This window comes from Passer domesticus, chromosome 9, assembly GCF_036417665.1.
Source record: "Passer domesticus isolate bPasDom1 chromosome 9, bPasDom1.hap1, whole genome shotgun sequence".
NCBI classification, from domain to species: Eukaryota; Metazoa; Chordata; class Aves; order Passeriformes; family Passeridae; genus Passer; species Passer domesticus.
In genome coordinates this window covers 595,369-620,090 of record NC_087482.1, presented here as the reverse complement: position 1 = coordinate 620,090, position 24,722 = coordinate 595,369, and the positions used below count along the sequence as shown (strand labels likewise).

At 40.9% G+C, this 24,722-nt stretch overlaps 1 protein-coding gene across 3 annotated transcripts in view; it reads right to left on the bottom strand.

Annotated features, from left to right (window-relative positions):
* The window catches only part of FAM120A (family with sequence similarity 120 member A), a 47,153-nt gene that overhangs the window by 21,070 nt on the left and 1,361 nt on the right, over positions 1 to 24,722 (bottom strand). For 2 of the 3 annotated variants that reach the window (XM_064431929.1, XM_064431931.1), the window contains exons 2-9: positions 19,404 to 19,650; positions 14,622 to 14,704; positions 6,885 to 7,013; positions 6,313 to 6,409; positions 5,149 to 5,249; positions 4,580 to 4,863; positions 3,811 to 3,898; positions 249 to 473 (exon numbers count right to left, since the gene is read on the bottom strand). In XM_064431929.1, the coding sequence (XP_064287999.1) occupies positions 249 to 473; positions 3,811 to 3,898; positions 4,580 to 4,863; positions 5,149 to 5,249; positions 6,313 to 6,409; positions 6,885 to 7,013; positions 14,622 to 14,704; positions 19,404 to 19,650 (1,254 nt within the window). The remainder of the gene's footprint in view (positions 1 to 248; positions 474 to 3,810; positions 3,899 to 4,579; positions 4,864 to 5,148; positions 5,250 to 6,312; positions 6,410 to 6,884; positions 7,014 to 14,621; positions 14,705 to 19,403; positions 19,651 to 24,722) is intronic. The other variant, XM_064431930.1, reaches the window with a different exon arrangement.

The window sequence follows — 24,722 nt, the reverse complement described above, 5'->3', positions numbered from 1 at the left end:
AAATAGCTGGGAAAAAAAATAAATTTTGTAAATAAACACTTCTAATTATAGCCATCTCATATTTACTGGAACAATGCACCATATCAGTGGTTAGAAAACAGAGGGGAAACTGGTTCAAGAGACTAAAAAGTGACCAGAAGTTAGAGCATTAAATAGGATGTAAAAATCTGATACTCTAGCCAGAAATGCCAGGGCAATTATCTTCAAAGAATCATTCTGTCACAGTACCTCATTTTAAAATGTCATACCTTAGTTAGGACATGAAAGATGTAGGGATACATTAACCCCTTCTTGTGCCTGTGCTCTGCCACTCGTAATACTTCAGGTGCTACCGGAGGTAATGGAGGGGTGGTAATATCCATGTGGTTTCTGGTGGGCATGGACAACAGGCATGGGATTTGTGGATTACTGGTTTGATTCCCTTTGACATCAGCTGCCTGACTTCCTGAAGAAGCACTAGAGGAACCTTCTGCCTGTAACAGAACATACAAAACAAAATGCTTTGGATGTGTCCAGAAACATACCAGGAGATCAACCAAGAGCAAATTTCCTCCCTCACCCCTAATGAAAATAGTACATCTTCAGATTACACTGCTGCAGTATGTAGAATACATTATCCAAAGCTGGCTACAAGGTTTTCAGGAAACCTTCAGCCACTGTTTGCTAGTAGAACCAAATTACTAAGAAAATAAATATTATGATAAAACTTTTAACTTATTAACAGCAGCAAAAATTGTTATTTTCAAAAAATTTTAACTGTATAATGCACAAGTGGACTGATAACCTTTTAATGATCTGTGAATGGCCTTTTAACTCACTATTTCCAAGATACTCCCAACTCAATGTGTTAACTGACAGTCACATAGTCTGTAATTTATCTAGACTTCCATAAACATAGCCCTTCTCAGCTTGCAAGTCTACTCAAAACAGGGGAAATTACATGGTTCAATTAAATAACATGCAAAATACATAGTGTCCAAACTCAAAACCTGGTAAATGCTGTTGGTTTTTTTGGCTGTTTGGGCTTTTTTTTTTTTTTTAACATAAAAGCTATTTGTCTGAGAAGACTGCAAGAAAAAATGCTGAAGTTTTCTGACTGGAAAACTGAAGTGGCATTCTATTCCAGGTCTAGAAATGCAGTTCATAAACTTATGGGGAAAATATGATACATAAAAATATATATACTGTAAACCTCCCAGCCTTTATAAGGATTCTCTGTTGATTTCTCACAGATACAACAAAAAAAATTTACAGTTCACTCCTAAAAATCTAAAAGTCTTGGCCTCCAAGACAGAAAGCTGTTTTTAGCTTAAGACTTCATGCTAGCTTCATGCCTATAAATTATTACAGCAATAGTAAAAACTTTTAAGAGCAAAATTTCATCACTTGATGATACATCATGTATGTGTATTTTCATAATATGAGTAAAGACGTTCACATGCTTCCTAAGACAAGAAAAGCAAGGCTAAAATGGAAATGGCCAAAGCATGAAATCCCATAAAAGATGTAACATAAAAAAACAGGTCCAAACAAGGTCAGGTGGTTCACCTCAGACCCATGAAAAATACAAACCTGAATGCAATCAATAAAAAACCTCACACAACTTCCAAAAGTCTTCTTCAGAAAGGTGTAGGTAGTAAAAACAGGCTCTAGCAAAATATCAAAGGGCAACCTTCTTTTCAGATGATGCTTTAATCACACAATCAAAGAGGATGCTACTGAAAGATTGTATTTTAGTTGTGTTTTAATATAGACTTCATTTGAGTTATAAAAATGAAAATACGTAGATGAAATTGTTAAAATCTGTAAACCAGAACATTTCCAAAACAATATGCTTAGCAACAAATACTTTTATTATCACAGCTTTATTAAATCTGTGTTATTTATAGTATCAAATATATCTATGTCATGTTAAAGACTTTTTCCCTGTCTTCTAATACCCCAACAACTTTAAGTCAGCAACACTGAACCACGAGAAGTTTACAGAACTATCAAGTACTGGGGGTGCAGAAGAAAGAAGACAAAAACCGTCACATGACAGCAATGCTTTCCCTGACTGCAGTACCCAGGATCTTCCTGCACCTGCTCCAGCAATATTCCAACACCTAAGCTGGGAAAACACCACAGTTAAAGGGTGATTCTTTTCTTTAGAAATAAGCATCCAGCCAAATGCGAGGAGTTTATCTTTGGCATGTAGAATTCACACTGAGAGATAACTCCAAGGAATTTTGACATTTAAGTCAAGTGAAAGGAGTGTCAAGACTGCTGCTACTTGCATGACCTATGCTGGATTTTCAGCACTTTACTTCAAAAAATCACACGGCTCACTCAGTTGAAATCTTCATAGAGTCACAGACTGGAAGGGACCTTTGAGACCATCTTGTTCCACATCTGCCAGGGCCAGGAACACCTTCCACTAATCTCAGGTTGCTCCAAGCCCTGTCCAACCTGGCCTTGGACACTTCCAGGGATGGGGCAGCTTCTCTGGGCAACTTCTTAAGAAAGTACTACCTTTTTTCTGAATCATTGATGTTTTATCTCTCCAGGAAATTAGTTCATTTTCAAAATGTACTCGCAACCCTTCCTTTTGTGCTCAAAAGATACTTCTGCCTTCTCCTGCAACTGAGGGCTGACAAAGTGATTTGATAATCAAAAACAAACAGGCAAGTAAAGCTCAGGAGCATCACTATATTAAAGTGGATATGTTTAAGTCAGTCTGTGATACATCTCCTGCAAAGTTTAGTGAGTGCTCCTTCAGCTCTGGCTCAGTGTAGGGGCTGTCTCTGTGAAAGGACATACTCAGGGCTGGAGGACCCACAGGGCTGCACACATGGCCCAGCCCAGCAGAGAAGAAAGGAATGTAATAGGTCAAATTAGCATTTGCATAAGGTGACTAATCCCAGGCAGACACAGTTACAGGCACGGTCTGCAGAAATAATAACTGCTGATGGATGAAATCATCCACTTGATATTTTAAGCACAAAAGCCCAAGTTTACTGGAATTCCTACACCAAAAGTACAGGGAAAATGTTCTGCTTGCTCATAGCGTAACTAACTCAAGATCATGGTTTTTTCACAGAGTTAACAGTTGGTGTACAGCTCCACCATCAAGGCACAGAGATATTAAGTGCAAAAGCTCTGAATGTTCTTTCCAAACACAGATCAAACTTGGAATCAAGACCATCATGCCCTTGATTTGAACATGGTTTGAAATCGCTAATTTAATAATGATAAACCTTCATCAAGGGCTATCTAGCCCATCTTTACCTAGTTAAACAGCAACACCACCATGGAGCTACTTTAACAAGTATTATGTGAAATTCCTACCATGCAGTTATAAAGGACTTTTCACTCCTCAGCTGAGCCCTAATGCACCTGCAGTGGCCTGTGGCTAACACTGATGGTGTCAGAGCTGTGCTTTCTCCACTGTGGGTTACAAGATATGGACTCTGACTCCATGGACACTCAGACTATCACACTCCTTCCTAAAAATCCAACATGCACTACTGGAAGGCCAGAGAACAACATCTGAGGGTGAGATTGTCAGCTCAAGGGCCAAACAAACTTATTGATTTGTTCCTAGTATTGTTTGTATCTAGTATTCTCTAAAACATCCTATTCCATGTTTGTTTTTATGCATATGCTACAATGTCCTTGGAAAACTTCCTCCTGTATTCCAAAGTTGTTGTTTCATAACTAACAAAGTGTACAGGTTTGCACTAAATACTATGGATCAATATTGAAAATAATCCTCGAAGTTTGCTGTAAAGTTTTAACACAAAGTAATAAAATGTGAATTTAGGGAAATACCTTTGTTTGGTCTCCCAGCTCTCCACGCGTTTGACCTTCTGGCTGGGTTCCTGGCTTTTCCCAGCCTATTTTGTTCCCACTGACATGGCTGAAGGACAACAGAAAGAAAAACATCATACTAAAATGCAGTTTGAAAGACAGTGAAATAAATCCTTGGTGTCTGTGACTGGAATTCTTGGCAAAATATTCTGATTTTAAGGGATGCTTTCTATTAAAAATGTCCATTTTCAGGAGCCTTGAAAAAATTTCTGATATTCACATTACATTATGCTCAAATTTAGGATGTGTAAACAGTACAAGTTCAGTGAAGTTCTGTAGATTATCGCTTCTGAAATTTTAATGAATTCTATTGTGAAGCAGGAATATTTTTTATACAATGTAAAGGACTGAAAGGCTTTATGACATTTACCAAAACCTCACCCTCTCAATAAAACATAAGGGCAGAAGAGGAAAAACATCCAACACTTTTTGGTTTTGGATTCCTGCTTAAGGAAGAAGGCAATGAGATTGAACAATGCACATGACTGCAGTCATAGTGACCCAAAACTACCTTTTTAAGGTCTATCATATCACTAATTTGCAGACTTCTGCAACGTCCAACTCTGCCAAGAGTCGGACTTCAATGATGCTTGTGGGTCCCCTTCAACTTGGGGTACTCTATGATTGATTCATTCTATGATTCTTACTTTCAGGATACAGGTAAACTATTTTGAAAGTAGATTCATTTTAACAGAAGCTGAGTATGAGAATATCCTCATGAGAAACTTACTTCACTGCACCCCCATTGCCTTCATCATTGTCAGAGGACGAAGATGTAGAAGAGGCAGGAAAATAGGTTGAATCCACATGATTAGGGCTCCCACTCTGGGCTGGATTTATTGGAGAAGACCGCTCATACAATGGTGTGTGTTTTCCTTCGTGAGGAATGTTACTGTAGTTGTTCTGCTCAGACAGACTTTTTCCACCCGTTTCCAAGGTGATGGCTGGCTCAGAGAGGCTGTATGGGTATGGACCCTGGCCTTGGGCCCCACCCTGACTGGACATCTGCTGGGCCTAGAATAAAGGGATCTCTCTTGAGTGAAGGCAACTAAGGCATTGCTTTTTTAAAAAAATACATTCTTTAATCAAGTGGCCTTTTCCAAATGTACAAACTCAGCCATCTTGAGCATCCACAAAAACTGTTCCACTAGAGGCTGTAATATCACTTTAGTTTCAGATTTAAAATTCAGTCAGTGACTCCCCACACTGAAAAAGCTGGCTACACCTTTCCCACCTGGATTCCAGTTTGCTGAGCACAGCAGACCTCCCCCCAAGGAGCGGGGCAGAAGCTGTACTTACCACAGGTTTTGCTTGTAGTGAGGTCTGTGGAATGTTAAGCATCTGAGAAGGAACATATGGTGGCACTATCCCAGGCATACCAAACTGATTTGGTCTGGCTGCTGTATTGCAGGGGAGGAGGGGAAAAGAGAAGGGAAAAAAAAAAGAAAAAACCCCAAACCAATCACTTATGAAAACACTCAGTATGTGACACAAATGTTACCCTGTTTGTCCTTTTGCTTCTATGGTTTATTTATTCTTGTTCTGTTAGCACTACTGTTTTCTTCTATGCCTTTAAGTCGGTTTTGTTCATTTTTACCTTTCAACAGAAATACTTTGTAGCTTGTGAAGTGTATTTAATGTGTCTCACCTTCTTTCAGGTCTTTGTATCTCTCATTGCTGGACATTCCTATTCTGTCTGGGAATCAAAGGTAGCTTACAAGAAAAAAAAACCCAAGACATGTCATAATGGACATGCTGCCAACACCAGGCAGAATGCTGGCATTTTGTCATTTGAATATTTGACCTAGAGTAGCCTCTTAACCCTTTGATGCAGGTCTTTGGAAGTAAATAAAGACACCCCACACCCTCCAGAAGGAGCAGGAAAAATCTCTGTCAGTGTACTAGTATAGTATCTGAAGATCTTAAGAAAATTTCAGCTAAAATGACATTTTAGTGTTAAGACTGGGGCATGAGTAGGAAATCCTGTGATCACACATTTTAATTTTTAAGCCTTGAGAATAATCTGTGACACCACAACAATGTGTGGCTGCAATTTGAGCAGGTTTGCTATTACACCAAAAAAATCAAAGACTATAAAGGAATTTCTAAAACATGCCAGCAAGGGCAGTGAGAAATAATAAGTATGTTTTAATGACTAGAAATAGCAACTTATGAATGGGAGTGGACACCAGACTTCAGCTGTTCACAGCACCATTCTCTCAAGAGTCCCAATGCCAGAATGGATGTTGCAATAGCCAAGAAGAAAAGTAATCCAGGTTGTTCTCCTCTGGGACAAGAACACAACATATCCTATGAAAACCTTCTTCTGAAACCTCATCTTCACAGGTCAATGGGAATTGCCAGAAGAGATAAACATTTTCTAAGATGCTACCACCAATACCTGATTTAGGGTTACCCCAGGTTTTAGTTAAAACAAAAGGCCCGGTTGCTGTCATTACTTACCTAGGTAATGTGGTGGATGAAATGGCATAGGTTTATTAGTTGCCGAGTAATAAGCAACCGCTCTCTTAAACCGAGTAACTTTGTCATCTGTTCTAGACTAAAACAACAACAACAACAAAAAAACCCATCAGAAGCACATCCAGGTTTGTCACCTGCAGGTCAGCACAGGCCTGTACAGTAGTTAATGTACACCATATCTCAGGATTAATGCCTATGGACCCTCCAGGGCTGCAGCACTGCTCCAGTACAAGAAATGTTACATCAACCCAGGTAAGGGTAAAGTTTAAACATTCAGTCTTCACATACAGCTGATTCTCAAAGGCAGTGCATACAGCTAGGTTAAAAATCCCTCTGGTTATCAAGAATTTAAAGCACTAAGGGTAAACACAGTATTTTCACCCCCAGAAAGCACAGAAGATGAAATCAGAACAGCTGAGCCACTGCAAATATCAACAGATTCTTATTATCAACTGATCAAATCACTATTTTATCAAGTGCAATTCTTCAATACAAATGTACAGCAAAATTAATTAAAAAAAGAAAACAAGACAATATTTGGCTTTATCCTTTACCTGCGAATGCTGAAAAACATCTTTTGCTATGGCATCCAAATCAGTGGTGTCCTGAATGTTGCGGACGTAGTCGGCTACGGCTTTGATCACTACGTCACACGGCGGTAAAACTAACTGGTGAGCACGTACCTGTGAGCAAACATGGCAGGTGAGCAGGCAATGGGCACACAGCTGAACTCCCCTCTACTGACAGCATGTGCAACAAATTCTCTGTGCCCACATGTGCTATCTAACTACTTCTGGGCCTTCCACTTTTAGACCTCACCTCAAACAGGGACTCACACAATTACAACTCACCTCTATACAAACATGCTGGTTAAGTATCAGCTCCAACAACAAATGTCAACAATGCTGATTCTTTTACTGCTTTCTAGTTGCACATTTCCTCCAGTACAAAATGTTTCATCTAATTCATCACACACTATAATCTTCACCATACATTCATGTATATATGCCAGGAAATATTTTGACACTGTTTATTTTCTGAGTGTAAAGTGATAACAGAATTGATGAAAAAGACCCATTGGAAACCCAGGACTTCCACCTCAGCATTCAATTAGTTACTCCTGAAAAATAAATGATGACTTGGCCTATGATTATGGGAACGGCTGCTTCTATGTGCCCTGTGTAATCCTATATGGGGAACAGAAGATTCAGGCCAAGGAACCATCCTGGACCTCTGCAGAATTCTAGGCAGGGAGCAGTGCTGACAGCTGGATCTGAAGAACTCCTCAACTATCAGCAGCTTCTGCTCCCACCCCAAGTGCTGCACAGGCTCACAGAGCCAGGAATGAGGTCTCCAAACACATGTCCTACATTCTAGAGGAAGCCTGAGCAATTTCTAAAGATTCTGGCTGGAAGCTCTGCACAATTCTGAAGCACTCTTCTTGGGCCTATAGGGGCAGCTAGGTTTTTCCTTTTAACATTTTTTAACCTGTCTGTTTGCAAAATTCTGTGATTCAGAACCTGAGAGGTGACTATTATCAGTTAACAGTTCTATTTTTAAGAAAAAAAAATTGAAAAATCTTTATGAGTCCTTACTGCATTCCATACAGAGAGATCACATTTTACTAGAAAATAGTGCAATTCAGACTTGTCAGAAACATTTATGCAAATTTCTGACAAATACTTTGTTAGTTTTCTCTTTGCAAATTTAAAACCCATACCACAGCTCCTTTTCATTTTGTATTTGGTCTATCATATGTGATTATTTTCTCCCCTGCCCTTATCTGATCTACTTATGATGTGATTTCTTACGCTGCCCTCTTCATATTTAGACCAATTCTTGCCAGATACCCATTTTCATTAATTTCCTTCTCCTCATGTCTACTTAATACAAATGTCAGGATATTCATTCTATACCTGATCATTCTCTATCAGAAATGAGCTCTATATTTTATAAGCCTAAATTAAACAAAGAAGCAGAATAGTTAAGGGACCTAAAGTCCAACCAGTTCCACCCCTGCCCTGGGCAGGGACACCTTCCACTACCCCAGGGTGCTCCAAGCCTCATCCAGCCTGGCCTCGGACCCTCCCAGGGATCCAGGGGCAGCCACAACTTCTCTGGGCACCCTGTACCAGGGCCTCCCCACCCTCCCAAGGAAGAAATTTTTTCTAATACCTGCCCTCCCCTTCAGGTTAAGACCATTCCCCTATGTTCTGTCAGTCCATGCCCTTGTGAAAAGTGAACAGATAAAAACAGTTTTGTTTAATGTAGTCAGTGGCAGCATAATTATTCCTATCTCAGATACTAAAATCTAAGTTTACACTAGTGAATATAGACAACAATACTAAATATAGATCACACTCACATGTAAGCTTAAAGTCACAAATATTGGTGATGAAATTTTGCCCACATTTTGCCAGAAGGAGGAATAGATTTTCTTCTCTCTGGTAATCCAAGTCAGCTGCTGAACAACTCCCATTTTTCTCCTATGTTTAACAATTGCCCAGCTCTAAAACAGCTGAATCATTCCATGGCTGTGTCATGCTGCATGTGCTCTCTGCAGAACCCTTGCAGAAACCCTGCACTATTCCCTGAGTGCTCCTGCAATCTCTGCTTGGAAATACAGTGGATGACAGAAGTAAGCAATCTCCCATTAATTTATGTGTTCTCCATGATGGCAATATTGAATAAACAATATAAAGCTGGCATCACAAGAAGACATCACATCACTTTGGCACTAACAGCCAGCTAAGGCCCTGAAGTTTGAAGCCCAAGTGAGGCCTATCAAGGGCTCACTTGGCGTATTGCTCCCACTGAGCTGCCTGTGAACAGCCTCAAGATCTCACTAGAGCATACTCTTAAATCCTGAAGTGAGACCTTCTGGAAGTATGTTTTACAGACCTAGAGACATCTCACGTATTTGGACATTCTTCTATTTCAAAGACATCCAGTGCAGATGTGAGAACATCCTCAAAACTAAGAGTATCACGACCTATGCTACACAAAATTCTGAAATTAAAACTGTGAAATGAAAAGTACTTTCCTGATATTAAGGAATAAAATATCCTTCTATTAATTTCAGAACTTTCCAGAAATCCAAAATTGTAGATCTTGTACTGAATCATAAAGAATGTTTCTAATCCTGTGTGCATTAAAACACAAGCTAAGTCTTACTGCATGTTAGGGCTAGGAAAAATTCAGACATGCAGCAGAAGTTACAGAGCATGTGTTGGTGGTACAAACTTACTTTTAGCGTCACACAAAGCATTTCATAGCAAAAGCAGCAGCATGTTTTACCAATTTCTTACTGGAAGTTACTTTTTTTCCCCTCATCCTCTAGAAAAACATTTCAGACAAGCAACAATACAGAAAATCAGTTTTGGAAGGCAAACATGGTGGTGGGTCCCGTACTTGCAGGTAATCAGGTTGGAGAGCTTACACCTGAGAGGGGCCCAGTTTCTTTGCTAGTTGTAAAAGGACTCCTTCAGTTTGACAGAGCACTGACAAAAATCACAAGTCGCTTATTTGTGCACTCTGAAAAGACTAAGTGGGGAAAGGCAATGAATTCTATTGGGGTATTTGTCAAAATGAGTAACAGTACAAACATAGAAGCAGCAAGATAAAAATGTCCTGTAAATGCTTTTTTGGAAGAGAACAGACTCACATAAGCACAACTCCATGGGATGATTAGGATAGTGTAGAAGGTACCTAAGCTACACTTGGCAAAAACTCCCCAACTCTGGGAACACCCCAGCTGCCCACTGTCTTCAGGAAGCAAAGCCTGCAGAGACTAATCAACATCACACTTACTGCTGTGCCTGCTGGGAACAAATAATTGGTTCAGTTTCATTTTCAAAACATTAAAAAAGAGACCTCAAACATTTGGTTGCTGTGAGGCAACACACAGGTAACATCTTTTTCCCACTGCTGAGTGAAAAGGCTGAAGATATGAAGAGGAACACAAATTATGTCAGAAAGCAAAGGAGAGAGCAGAAGCATAAGCCAAAGATGTGACACAGACAGACTTCATGAGACCTGTGGGCAGCCCAGCACACTCCAAACCTGAGGGTTGGGCTGCCATCCAGAACTCCCTGACAAACTGTAGGGGTGAGCCAAGAGGAGCCTTCAGAAATGCTACAGCTATAGAAGTGAAGCCTTGCACCTGGGCAGGAATAACCCCTGCCTACTCCACAGGCTGCAGGTGTGCCAAAAGGGACCTGTGGCCAGAAGGCACAGCAGACTAAAGGGGAGCTGGGGGAGCACCCTGGGCTGTGCAGCAGGAGCACAGCTGCCAGAGCCAGGGATCCCACTCCTCAGTGCACAGCAGATCCACTCCAGAGCACTGCACTCTGATTGGGGCTCCAGCCACCTGTCACAACAGTTGAGCTGGTTGCAGGCATCCAGATTGTCAGAGAGGAGCAATTGCTCTGGAAAGGGCTGAGGGAATGGGGCTTATCCAGCGTGGCAAAAAAAAGGCGTTGTACACACAGCCTTCCACTACCCACAGAAAGGTAACTGAGCACAGACAGCCAAGCTCTTCACAGTAGTAAGTTGTGCAAGAGCAAAAGACATCAGACATACCCTGAAACAAGAAGAGCTCAGACAGCACACAAGGAAAAGTGTCTTCACGTCGGGGCCATGAAACCACAGGGCAGGCTGCTCAGACAGGCTGTGCAGCCTCCAACCTTGCCCATTTTCAAGACTAGTCTAGGCCGTGCCCTGAGCAATCTGCTCTGACCTCAAGCTCACCACACTTCACAGGAGGCTGTATTAGATGACTTCCTGAGATCCTTTCTGACCTGCATTATGATGACCCTTAGCATCAAAAAACCCCACAAACAACAAGGCACTTACTTGAAGTATATCTTAATAGTGTCACCTTTGTCATCTGAGCAGCAGCAAATTACCTAAGCACCTACTTCACATATTAGTCTCCCTCTGGCAAACACCCTCTGAAGTCAACAAACAGTAAGACAGGAATTTCCTAGAGAAAGATTCAGAGAAGAAGCCTAACCTGCATAATCTGGATTGCTTTCTAGAAGCATCTTTGCCTCTCCACTGAGACGGAACAACTAAGGAAATGGTTTCCCTGCATACTCTTCTTATTTATAAAGGGAGATTGCATTAAGCTTTGTTTCTAAGGTTACATTGTGAATGAAGAGTCAGCACTTCTTCGGTGGTCTGTGCTCCCAAATAGGTACCAGTGCCTTCTAGAGGTAAGAAACTGCCCTCCCAAACTCATTCTGACAGTATTACACATTGATCGTGAAGCTCCATACTGTAACCAGTTTTTCCAGAATAAGAACCAAATTGTCTTTGTCTAAAAGATATATCCCAAAGCACACCAATAAAAAGCAGGATAATGCTGGTTTATAAACAAAGTCTACCAATCAGATGGTTCCTCAGGAAATCTATCAACTCTTCTTGTTTCAAACCCCTGATTTGGGTGTTCATTTTAGTCTGCTCTCAGGCAGGTGGCGGGACTCAAGTGCAGGTCTGCACTCTTATTAGATTTTTCTACAGGGACATTTGGACAGATGCGATCCTGACTCAGACCAGGTCACAAGAGCCAGCTTTTGATTCCTTCTCCCGGTTGCAGCAACAGCAACTCATATCTGTTCATTTAACTCTGGTCATGGAATCTTCTCAGTTCTGCTGAGCTGATGGTAATTGTTGGTGTCTGCTGAAAGGCTTTTCATCCAGCACATAGAGACCTTGTCCTGATTCTCGGGTTCATTTCCTTCCAGATGTTAAGGTATGGATTCTTCAGTCAGGCTTTCATTTCCCTGCCAGTGATGGCCCTGCCTCCTTCCCATTTCTACTCAGCTGTTCCTGGATGAACACCCATCCAATAAAAACAGAGGCAGGGGTTCCTTTGGTTTGTTTTTTTTTCCTTCCCCATGGTGACTCCAGGGGAGACAAAGCAATTTCCACCAGCAAAGCTGGTAGTTTCTTTTTTAAGTTAGCCTTTTCCACTGGTGAACTGGCAAAGCTTCTCTTGCAGGAAAAGTATCTATTTTGCTACAGCATAATAAAAGATTGAAAGAGAATGCAGGAAATAAATTGTACTTTATTAACTGTCACGGTTCTCCCTGAAAAGCACACAAATCCGGCTACTGGAATAGAATCTGTCAGCTTTGAAGCTCAAGACCATACTGTTCTAAAGACAAAATATTAAAATCTTTACACAGTGAAAAAGCTTTCTAAATCCTGAGCTGAAGGAGGTGAGGGATTAAAGCCCTTGGTTCCTGAGCATGAAGAACACTCAGTTGTGACTCTAAATAGACATAACAAAGCAAAGTTTGTAAGCACAGCCCAGGAAGGACATCCCGGGGAAACACAACAACTTCCCTCCATTTCTAGGTTTCATGAAGGCTCGTGCCTTTTGGGACTGTTCTAAAACTACTCCTTGCTATCAACCTTGTGGTTAATAGAAGTGTTTTGTAGGGTTTTTTAAGCATACATAAAAGTTACAAGTAATATTGCTGTGCCACAGCTACACTAAAGATATCCCTACAGAGAGCTGTGGTGACATCACTGATATACTGGCATGTCAAGGAAATTAAACTCAATTAATGAGCTCCTGAAACAAGTCACCATTTCAAACCACAAGCACTGTAAAATTAAAGCTGAAACAAACAGGCAGCTGTTCCGTTATCATAACTAAAGAAGACTGGTTTGCTGCAGGTACGTTCTTCCACATGAGAGCCCTGCCAGGCAGGAGACAGAGGTGCTGTGCTCAGTTTGGGGCTGTGCACTGAACAAATGGCCAGCAAGCTGCTGAGATTCAACAAATCCTGTGTTGTCATAGTCTTTCCTCAGTCAGGGCACTCATCTGGGGCTTTGCATTGCTAACAATGCATCAGTTTCCATGGAACCCTTAACAGCCAAATGGGAACTGCTTTCATATCTAATCACACTGGCCAACAGATGAAATCCAGCAGGGAGGACTGCTGATGGCAGGCCAGGATGCTCTGAGGGTACATGTTTCACTTCCTTGAGATGCCAGCTACAAAGTCCAGTTGGCCTTTTCACTGAACAGGTACATCCAGATGCAAAGATGACAAATACCTAATTTTCACTCAAGTAATTCAGTATAAATTTAGAGGGCTTTCCAGAAGGTCTAGTTGCCTGAAGTCATAATCTGACCTGACTGACAAACAAGTCTACTCAGGCTAGACCACAGGAAAGAACCACCAGAAATTTAACAAACACTCAGCAAGAACTGCTACATTTTAACCTCTTTAATAAAAAATGAAAATACAGGCACACTCACTCATTTTTTCACCCCAAATTTTAAGAGGAAGTAACAAACATGCATGTAGGTTTTGTTTTGCCACTAGAATGTTCTGATACTTACCTTTCTAAACAGCAGAGCAGCAGCAAAATAGAGGATGAGTGTAACATCAAATGTCATAGCTGTTCACTAATCAATGCTTGTGCAAGCATTGAAAATTCTGCTGAAAATCTGGAATCTTGTTTTAAATTCTACCTTTGGCAAAACAAGTTTTCAAGGCTTAATAAACTTTCAGAACAGAAGGGGAAAAAACCCGCTTATTTTTGCTGTAGAGATAACTAAGCAATCTGACAGAATTTACAAAAAGCAGATTATTTGCTACATAGTACACCTTAGGAGAAAGGTAAATAGATGTATCCGTTGTGGCAGAGACAAAGGTCACTATGATCCCATTCTCTGATGTGCCCAGTTTCCCTTTTATAGCCCTATACTTGGCAGATGCACAAGGCAAGTGTGATGAAGCAACAGAACACACATACTGTAAACTAAGAGCATCAGGCAATTTACTTGTCTCAAACCCCCTCCCCAAAACCTACCAAAGGCCACTTTAGCTTTCTCATGCAATCTGTTTTCCAGCATATTTACACTTTAAATACCAAAAACAGATTATTACACAAAAACTCAGAGCAGCAGAAAATAAAACAAGATGGTAGGAAGATATACAGCTCATTATTTTTCATAGCTGAAGAACATGACTAAACAAAAAACACTCCTCTTCAAGAAAGAGGAAAGCAAGAAGCTGCATTCTGCAAGCCAAACCACACTGGAGCTCTGACTCGTGCAGCTGAAGGGCACTGAGGGGGATCACCCAGGCTAAGTTTAGCCTTGTAAGGCCAATGACCCCAGGTATCCTCTGCAGCCAAGCACTGGGACACTCGAGGGTGACCGAGCACAAGGGCCGTGCAGAGCTGCTCTCAATTAAGCTATCACACTGCTCTTGTTAACCAGTAGCATTGATTTTAGCTTAATTTCTCTTAGTTATATTAAATTGTACCTTAAGTGAAGCTAGTGGATGTTCTGGACCGAGTAAACTCCAATGAAAGGAAGCCAAATCTTCATCAGGTAGAATATGATTACCTGGAACATAATGCAGAACTCATTTAAGTGCACTGTAAAACATTATACACTCTTTCTACGTACAGCAAACAATCTGCAGTCAGTCCTCAACTCCTGATCAAGAGGATTAACAGATTAACTTGCAGATAGCATTCTGTTACTCCAGAAAAACCTAATTAGCATGCTACTGCTGCAGCGGCAAGAGCCACTTGGTGTGTGTGAGGACCACTCTTCCATGAAACCAGCTCACCTACACCAGCAACGGAGCCAGGCACAACATGGAGACCACCTCAAGCCAGCGAGTCATATTAGGGAATCCTCAACAGATTTCACAATGCAGGTGCAAGAGAGTAAGAGCCCCTTCTCTTGCACCCTGACACATGCTGGTAAGGCCTTTCTGCAGCCCAGCACATGCCGTTACTGATCCACATGGGAGTGGCCGCTGGAATCTGCACTCTGCTCCACTGTGCAAGCATGGGTCAAGCAGCAAGGCACCAGCCAGGTTTATCTAACCCTCAAGAATACCAGCAGCTCCGGTGACACTTAGCAGGTCCCCAGTTCCTGAATTATTTTTTTTTATGATCTGACCAGGTCAGATGGGACCTTGGGTGGCAGCAGGAAAAGAATTGGGAAATTATTCTGTTGTTTCCATGGACAGAGATAGAGACTGTATTTACCATACTGTTCATACACAATCATCACCTACATTCAGTTTTTTTTTTCCAAAGCACATCATACTCAAAAAAAAAAAATTATTAACATTTAAAATATTTGTATTAATCAATGACATAACTGATCAACCTCCGATGGAGTTCAGTGGCTGTGGACACAAACTTTACAAAGAGCTAAACAGAACATCTTAACACAACTCTGGCAGAAAATTTCAGGATATATTCAACACCTGACTTTATGGAGCAGCAGTTTAATAGTGAATGCACTGTTCATAAAGAATATGAAAATATTCTCTGAATATCACAACAATTTTTTTTTATTTCTTGGTAGTTTGTAAAATCATCTAGCTTGCTCTTAATGCTCTTTAACCTGCGAAAGCCAGGAAAGCTGCCTGGTGACAAGCATATGTCTTCTCAGAGTGGGAAGTCTTTGTGTCCAATCAATACTTCACCCACTACTGAGATTTCCAGCAAGGAGATGTTATAATTTCTTTTCATTAGGAGCTAAACTTTAGTCTCACATCAGAAAGATTCAACAAGTTTGCATATAACAGCCACACTCACTAATCTGGTCAAGGTAAGATTAGACAGTCTTTAGACAGGCCTGCAAAAATCTATTGTAGCCAGAGCAGGACAGTTCTGTGACAACTGAATCACTCCTGCAGCTGCTACCTTTTAAAACACTCAGGGCCTCTCTCCTCTCCACCAAAACCCCAATTTTGTTTCGTCTCCATCTGTCATTGCAGTTAATTCATCCCCCAGAACACACAGAGGCCATGTTCGATCAATTCTCACCATGTACGCTGAAGAGCAGCAGTGTCTTCTGTGGTTCAATTAAGAAGTGATGCCTGTACTCACCTTATGTAGTTCTAAAATTTTACTGAGCAGCAGAACAGGATTCCATAATTAAACATGTTACAAAGTGCTGTCACAGTGGGAAAGAGATCAGTGTTACATAAGCAATCTCTATTTCTTGACCTGGCTGAACAACCTCAACATATATTGATTTTTCCCAATTTAATGGCTTATTTTAGGTGTATGCCTTAGGTTTGTTTTGTTTTGTTTTTTTTTTTTAAAAAGCAATCAGATACTAATTGAAGCCATTGTCCTTTCTAGAGTTCACTGAATTAGAGCCTATATTTCACACTGGATTTGATTTCCTACTTGCTGAAGCTTGGGTTATCCTTTTTAAAATTATTCTTAAGTATTTGAGTCAAAAGTTACAAAATAATCCAAACCATCTCCCTGTTTATATAAGCAGCAACTAGAACAGAAATTTTTAAGAGCATGCTCAGAGGATGCAGTATCCAGGCCACATTTTAACCACCCATTCCAAAAATATCCTTTATATTACAATGCTGCAGCTATAAACCCCTCCCGAATGAGAAGGTGTAAGAAGGAAAAAAAACCTGTAAACCAAGCCAATCAACCACAGTGTACACAGAACCTCATCTGAAAGCAATCTTTACAAGTTTGCCTTGTTGATACAGTCAGAAAAAAGATTTTGAGGGAATATTTCAATAGAGACTTTATCCCTGAACAGAACTCAATGCCAAATCACTTGCCATTGAGAACAATTTTTTAACTGCCCAGTTTAGAGTCATTCCTCAGGCATCTCCAACTGTTCAATGTGAGACTGAAACTTTGAGGATGATTTTCCTTTTTCAGTATTGCTCAAATTAATTACTGGAGTTAATGACAAGAAAGATTCTGAACACAAAGAAAACTTTAGTTTTCTGGACACAAGGAAATACATCTGCAGCCCTAAAGCTGAATATGGATATCACAGCTATAGTGATAGTTTGGGCCTGCTGGAATTACAAATATTAAACCAGCAACTTAACTGTAATTATTTCAGAACACATTATTTTATTCCTACACAAAGTACTAGCATGGGGAGTTACACTGATGTACCCAGAAAAAAATTCATGTGCCTTCCCATGTCATCAAATGCTCACTCATTCCTTCCCATTGTGCTTTTCTTTATTCTATTTAACACAATCAAAAAAGACCCAAAGAGGCCACAGGAATAAGGACAGAATAACCTGTGAAGCCAGAGAAATCCTCAGATATTCAACAAAAATATAAAAAATTTAGATTAGAAAATGAGCCACCCTAATTTAAACGCATTCCATGCTACACACACCTATATGCATATAGGCATGCAATATCCTATTAAAAAAAAGTTACTGTATTACCAAGGTTGCAAACTTAAAACATGTTGCCCATACTTCAAGCCAAACTGTATCTGTTTGTTGTCAGCTTATAGAATCACTTTCTATCCAAATACCTAAGGTTCCTAAAATTCACTCACATAAAAAAATCAAAAAAGCTCCAAGCACAGGAAGATCTTCAGAGTATCATTTGTTCCAACCCTGATTTCCATGAATTTTATTCTGCTTACTCATACTGAATACATACACACAAGAAATGCAAAGGAATACTCAGAACTAAACTTGTAGCTGACCTGGGGGTTTTTAACCTTCGTACCAATTTGACAGAGAGGGTGGCAAAGCAACCAAATCTCTAGTGTAATCATGTGAAATTACCTCCAATTTCTTTCTCCTAAGAACATGCTGAAAACTCTGTGATCGTGAAAGACAAGAGAGAAAAAACAATTAAGAGTTTCTTGCATAAAACTGCAAAGCCTTCAAAAACTTTATCAGAACTTATCTCACCTACTGTTTGATATAAGCAAGCAAAGCCCCAGCGGGCCATGTGGCTGGAATTGTGTGGTGACTTAAAGCCACACTTCCCATGGAGTGCATAAAGCATATCTGCAACTGAGAAACTGCTTTTCCAGCAGTAATTATTACTCACTGAACTGGCATGCCCCAACTTATTTATAGACTCCAAAACAAAGCCAAGCAATAGTAGTCTGTCATGCAATTCCTGCAACAAGAGCTCAGCCGTCCCTAGTATTGCCTTCCCTCCCTACACCTGTGCAGGCAGGAAAAACAAACTGACAAAAAGCAAGTCCAATTAGTCAAGTACTTGTGGCTGTCTACTGCAAGATCCATTGGATCTTTCCTTCTTAACATGTAAGGTGCCTTCCTGCACTGGGAACAATGTTAAAGACCACTAAAATATTAGCATTTAAAACAGTAACACAGCCCCTCTCACTGAGAGCTTTCCAAGAAGTTTTATTCCTCTATCTTGTAACCATACTGAAACAAAGTGAGTGAGAAATTAACAAGAAAATCCAGTTATCTTATTTGCACAGCATGACAAGATCAAGAACATGGCTGTTCCCAAAAAGCATTTAGAATGCTATTATAAATAAATCTTATTCACTGGAGTCAACTTTGTCAGTACTTAATTCACTCTTCTGTCTGAGAGAGTATGACAGTTATTCCCTATCACTGCTATGGAAATAGAGTGTGTTAAAACTGTCCCATTTAAGCAGAAATGTGACACTGGAGATATTCCCACCTATGCTACTGAGTATGAGAACCTCATGGGCATGAGAAGCAGGAGTGCTATGAAAGTATACAGCCAAAACCAATGGAATGGTACAATGTCGGTCACTTGTGCTTTCAGAAATGCGGAGTTCCACTCAATTCCAGCTTGGTATATTTCTGTTGCACCTGACATGCTGCCATATTTGTCCAATACTCATTTCTGAGGGGAAAAAAATGCTCCAGCAAACCAAGCACCTTCACTCCATAGGTGTTATTTTTAGGTAGAATTCAGGACAAAAGCATACTTCCCGTCAGGAAAGTGTACCTCATACTCTATACAGGACCCAAACTAGAACCACAATTGTCCTGATTTCCCCCACCTACAGAGAATATTCTGGCTAGGCAGAGCTCTACTGAGCCCTTGCTTTCAACTCTTCCTTCTAGACAGCCACAATTTGCATTGCTCAAAGGTTTCTATAAACTGGGCATGTCTGACCTCAAACACACATCCAGTCCACCTCACACAGCAGGAATGTCTGGAACAAAGGGATGCCTTTCCCCAGGTACTTGTCAAATTACATACACATTATTTTAAAACCGTTAATAGCAACTGAAATCATAAGGCTGACTAGCAGCATCTTCACTTACCTAAAAGAGCAGCAAAAATAGGAAAGCGATTTGGATTCAGGTCCAGTTGCTTGGCAACTTCATGCATTAGGTATTGGCTTGTTGTGAGGCTTTTCCCATTCCGGCTCAGTTTTAGGGCATGGGCACTGAAATAGTAAGGGATGTTGCACAATGCATAATCGGAGTCATATGCAACCAAACCATGGAAACCTTTTTCTCTGCAGAAAGCAATTACTTCTTGATGATGATCCTCAATGCTCTGCGCAACCTATAGTGGAAGACAGAGCAATTAGCTTCAGAGTAAATGGAAGCACTGACTGATCACAACTATTATGACATAGTGGGTCTTTCTGAAACTATACACGTGAATTTAAAATACTCAATATATTTTTAAAGTAATTTTAAAAATCCAGTGATGCAGCACATACAGACAGGATGTAAGGAGCACTTGGAAGCACAGCACACACTTCTGGAAGCCTGCACACTGCACTGGCATTACGCACTAGTGAACTTATCTAAAAAACCTGCTTATTACCAGAAACACTTGAACTCTGAAGACATTACTGTTCCAGTGTCTGTACCAGCTCATGGGAAAAGCCTTGAGGCTGTGGGTACTCCAGCAGTTCAGCACACCAAGATGCCCTGCATGATCAAACAAACCCATGATACCTTTTAAAGTTTTTTGAGCCTCTTTTAAACAGGTCGAACACAACCCCAGATGAACAGAGATAGCTTTGTTGACCTTTCAAATGCATACCTTGCTGTATTAAGCAAACTTTTTTCCCATTTCCACCTTCAGCCTAATCCCTTCATGCACAACTGTATCTGATGGTGCAAACTGCTTTGAGTTTTTAGCCCAAACTTCACCTCTCCGCTCTGTTGCCTAGCAAAGCACATATTTTAGGCTACAGAAATCAGATTACTTGAATAGACATGTGCAGGGAGACACGGGCCAATGCCTAATGTCGGATATATAAAAGGAACCCTTTCTAATCAAGAAGCTTATACTGAAACTTAAAGTCCTATGAGGACAGGTCAGGACCTACAGTCCTGCATTCCAACACACCTTCAGAACTGCTACAATTACAGTATGCATACAAGCACACTCAACTACAGCCAGCTGAGGGCTTTGGATCCCTCATGCTTCTGCCACCCACAGACATAATACACATTCAGTGATACAGAAATCCTCTTGGAAGCTGGGTGTTGGTATAACCCACCCTCACTGTGTAGGCCATTTTAACAACAATATAGATAGCAAGTTATCCCAAAATAGACTAGTACAAAACCATTAGCTTCAGTCTCCACAGCTGAATAACCACAGCCTTAGTGCAAGCAAGGTTATTTATTTCCTCTGCAGAACAGGAGACAAGGTCCCAAACTCCACAGCCACTGCAGTCACCCACAGCAAGTTTACAGTGACCCTTCCTCTTCTACTCATGTCTTGCACTTGCTGAACCTGATCCTGAACTATTCCAGATCTTGTACTCCAGAAAGGTATGTCAAATTTTACTTCTCCCATGCACCTTCATAAGATGCTCCCTTTCAAGCCAGATCCTGAGCAGCAACACAGTCAGCACCTCACCTGCTCCTGCAAACGAAGACCAGTTCACTAAGCTCTCCCTACTACTAATCCTACCATCCCGTGGTCTTCAGAAAACGTTATTTCTTCAGAAACTTCCTTTGATGGACTGTTTTTGAAATTTACTTTGTTTGTGAGAAGAACACACACACTCATTTTTCTTGCAATGATGCTGCCCTCTAGCATAAGGTGTGGGAGAAACAATAAACGTTTTTGGAAAAATTTAAACACATCAGATTTGCATAGTTCCTAACTAAAGGAAGGCAACTTAGGCTTTACCCCACCCCCACCCACCAGTCTTCACAAGTTTTAAATTAGAAAAATCCCTCTGATGTTTTTTAATTAAGGGTAAATAGATTTAAATTATGTCCATATCTGTAAACCCAACCTCTCTGCATGCACAAGCAGCTCTGATCTATAAAAAACCAAGTGAGAACTCCTTCTGCAACACTAGGTGTGACATGGGTGTGCAGATAACGCAAGAGGAAGCTCTGTGTACAGCTCCTCTGATTTTCTATGAGCAATTTCCTCTACCTCCACAACCTCCAGTTCCCTCCCCGCTTTATAGAACTCTTTAACCCAGCATGAATCTGCTGTGTGTTCAGGGAACACCAGAATCCATGTTCAAATAACTGAACCATCACAAGGAAAAGTGTTGCATTTACCAAAGTACAGTTAACCCACAAAGCTCTAACAAGATGGGAATAAGAGATATATCTCATGGCTCTCACAAATGCAGAGGTACCCGGGAACATGCAGGCTTCAAAAGCAACCCCAGGAGAGGGATGTAGTGGAAATCACAGACAGGAATTTGGAATCATTTTCAAGTCTAAATCTTGTGTAAACATTAATGGTGCTGGCTCAGAGAGAACCCTGCCTGAGTAAATACACATGAGCACCATTAGGTACTGAGAACAAAACAGTCCCCCCAACTATTAGAGCTATTAAGAACGCCACTGCCTAAATATTTAAATTTTAGCAAACCTACTTAGCATAAAAGTTTCTTTTAAGAATTATGCTCCCCAAACTGAAAAACACCAGGTCACAATGAAACTAAGAACCCACAGGAGATTTTTTATAACCTGGACGAACCTGTTATTTTTACATCCTGCTGAAAACATCTGTGAGTGATTTATAACTGTTCTGGATAGAAGACATTACTTTTTCTCCTCTCTAATTACCAAAATGGATTAAATTCATGGCCAGTTCCTAGCTTCACATAGAAACCTACTCCAGACTCAATACTCCTAAAAATATGAAGGAGCATTCACATTTAAAGTCAATCAGTATTCTCAAACCCAACTTCTCAAAACAAAGTGAGAAAACACTACAATTTAACAATTGTTTTATGCATATGTAGATTTTTAAAATCACCTATACATGTAAATAAAAATCACACTTTCAAGATGCATTTGCTCTGTGCCCATCAAGAGGGCTACACCAGAGTGAGAGTGAGACTAAAACTGGAGAAAGATTTAGAGAAAAACAGATACATGTAACAAAGCAGATTTAGAAATATAAAGAAACATGTAAGAGAAGAACAGCAGAGAAGGAAAGTGCTTTAAGCTCAGAGATATCTTTAATGTGTATTATGCATGTGACCACTATAACCACTATAACCATGAAACATCCTTCCTAACCTGAAAATTAATCCATTACAACTAGATTTATCAGCAGTTTCTCGACAACTGAAAAAATTGAGGCATCAAATAGAAACTGCTGATATCCTTCCTGTCCCCAGGACAGCTGAGCAATGCAGAGAACCAGCGCAGTTGGGACATCCATGGTGGTGGCTGAGTGGTGAGGACAGCAACAACCTCTCCCCATACACCCCTCAGTATCTGGTAATAAGCTGCCAACTCCCAGGGCTAACCCAACACAGACAAATAAATACAGACCTCATAAACCTTCTCTATCAAACTGGGGGGACATTGTATGTACTGATATTTTGCAAGTCTAGGATTTTTTTTTAATGACAGAAAAGGGACTCTGTATGAGTGTGCTCACACTCCTGTAACTGCTTCCAGAGATTAGGAATAAGGCCTGTCACCAAGAAACCATAAAGGAGACAAAAGCAGCTGGACTGGAAAGTAAACAAAATGCTACAGGGTAATACCATTGTTAAATGCAGCAACTCGACTCAGATGTAATGTACCTGAGTCAGGTCTGGAACAGAAAATGCTTAACAAACTAACAGCCATTTCAACATACCACAAAACTACTGCAAGCACTAAATTCCCATTGATATCAAAACAGGTGGCTTCCTGTTGAACACTGGATTTCTATGTTGCATTAAACCAAGTCTCTAACACATTAAAAGAAAAAAAATCCTTATTTTACCCCATTCATTGTTTTTACTAATGATCTCTATGTCTCAATAACAAATGAGGAAGATTTATAATGCACCCACAAACAAATCAAGGTAAGGACCTTCACTGCATGGGCCCTAACTTTTCGCTGAAAGAACAGAAGTATTTCCTAGCTACAAAAGGTCCCACAAAGTTCAAATGATAGGATGTTTTACTTATAATGCAAATTTCCACCATCCAAAAAACATAACACTATTCAGCTTCTACGATGACCAGGAAAAGTGACTGCAGCACATGCGGCCATAACCTCCTCACTTTAACCAAGGCCAAGTCCAAGCCCAAGGCATCACGTTTGGCAGAGCTGCACGTGCCCTGCAAGAACAAGCTTCGCCTCCACTTCCAGTTTGTTCCACACATGCTTTGCCTGGCCCAGCAGCCCCAGCCTGGTGACCCAATCCCCACCACGGCCGGGGCCACCACAGGGTGGGTCCTCCACTGCCGAGTGAACTCAGGATGGCTGTACTCCAGCTCGGTGCTCCTCCAAGGATGGGCCTGGCCCAGTGAGCGGGGCACTACAAGGGAGCAACAAGATTCCTGCCCTGTTGGCAGAACTAGGAGAAACTTCACCCAAAGCCACCTGTGGGGTGAGCTCCTTGGAGAGCGGCCTATGTACTCCAGGGCTGCAGCCGAGCCAGAATGTTTCTAATCCGCTGAAAGGCCAAATAACATTGACGTTAAGGTGCTGCTAGCGATCGAGCAATTCCGAAAGTTACATAATACTTTTCTACACACAAAAAGTAATTTAAGATAATAAAGCATGAGTATGTGTTTCCCTCCTGCTGCTCTTCCCTCCCCAGCAGGAAGGTGAGCAGGCAACTCCTAAAACTGCAGCTTCATCTCTGGGCTTGCTTTTCCAGCGTCTTGTGTTTCAATATACACAATCGCTCAGCTGAACAGAAACCATCGTAAATCAGGAACGCCATGTGGAGAGCTGCGACGTGGTCATATCCTGCAACCTTTGAAATCATAGCCTTCGAGGGCAAGATGGCCATAGAGCCCAGCTGCGACGTGAAGGGCTGTTTGTGGGGCTGGAAAACTGAGGCTGCCCCTTAAAATAAGGAGTTTAAAAGGACTGTCAGCTTGGCACTGCTGATTGCACAAACTAGAAGTGTTGCTGTTATGGAGTAAGGAGCTAGTTAGTCTACAACTGGTTTAAAAAGCTTGTTGATACTGAGAAAACACTGAGCAAACACGAAAACCTCCATAAAGCCAAAAGTGGCACCCCTGTGTTTTTTGCAGCGAACCATTTCCCCTTCAGCCCAAGTTTAAAACACCTCGCCTCAGCCGGGAACTTGTTGCAGATCCATCCTGCGCGAGAACTAAACTGATTAATTATTTTTTCTTCCCCTCAGTAATTAATTACAGAGATGCTTTTCGCCCACCCGCTCT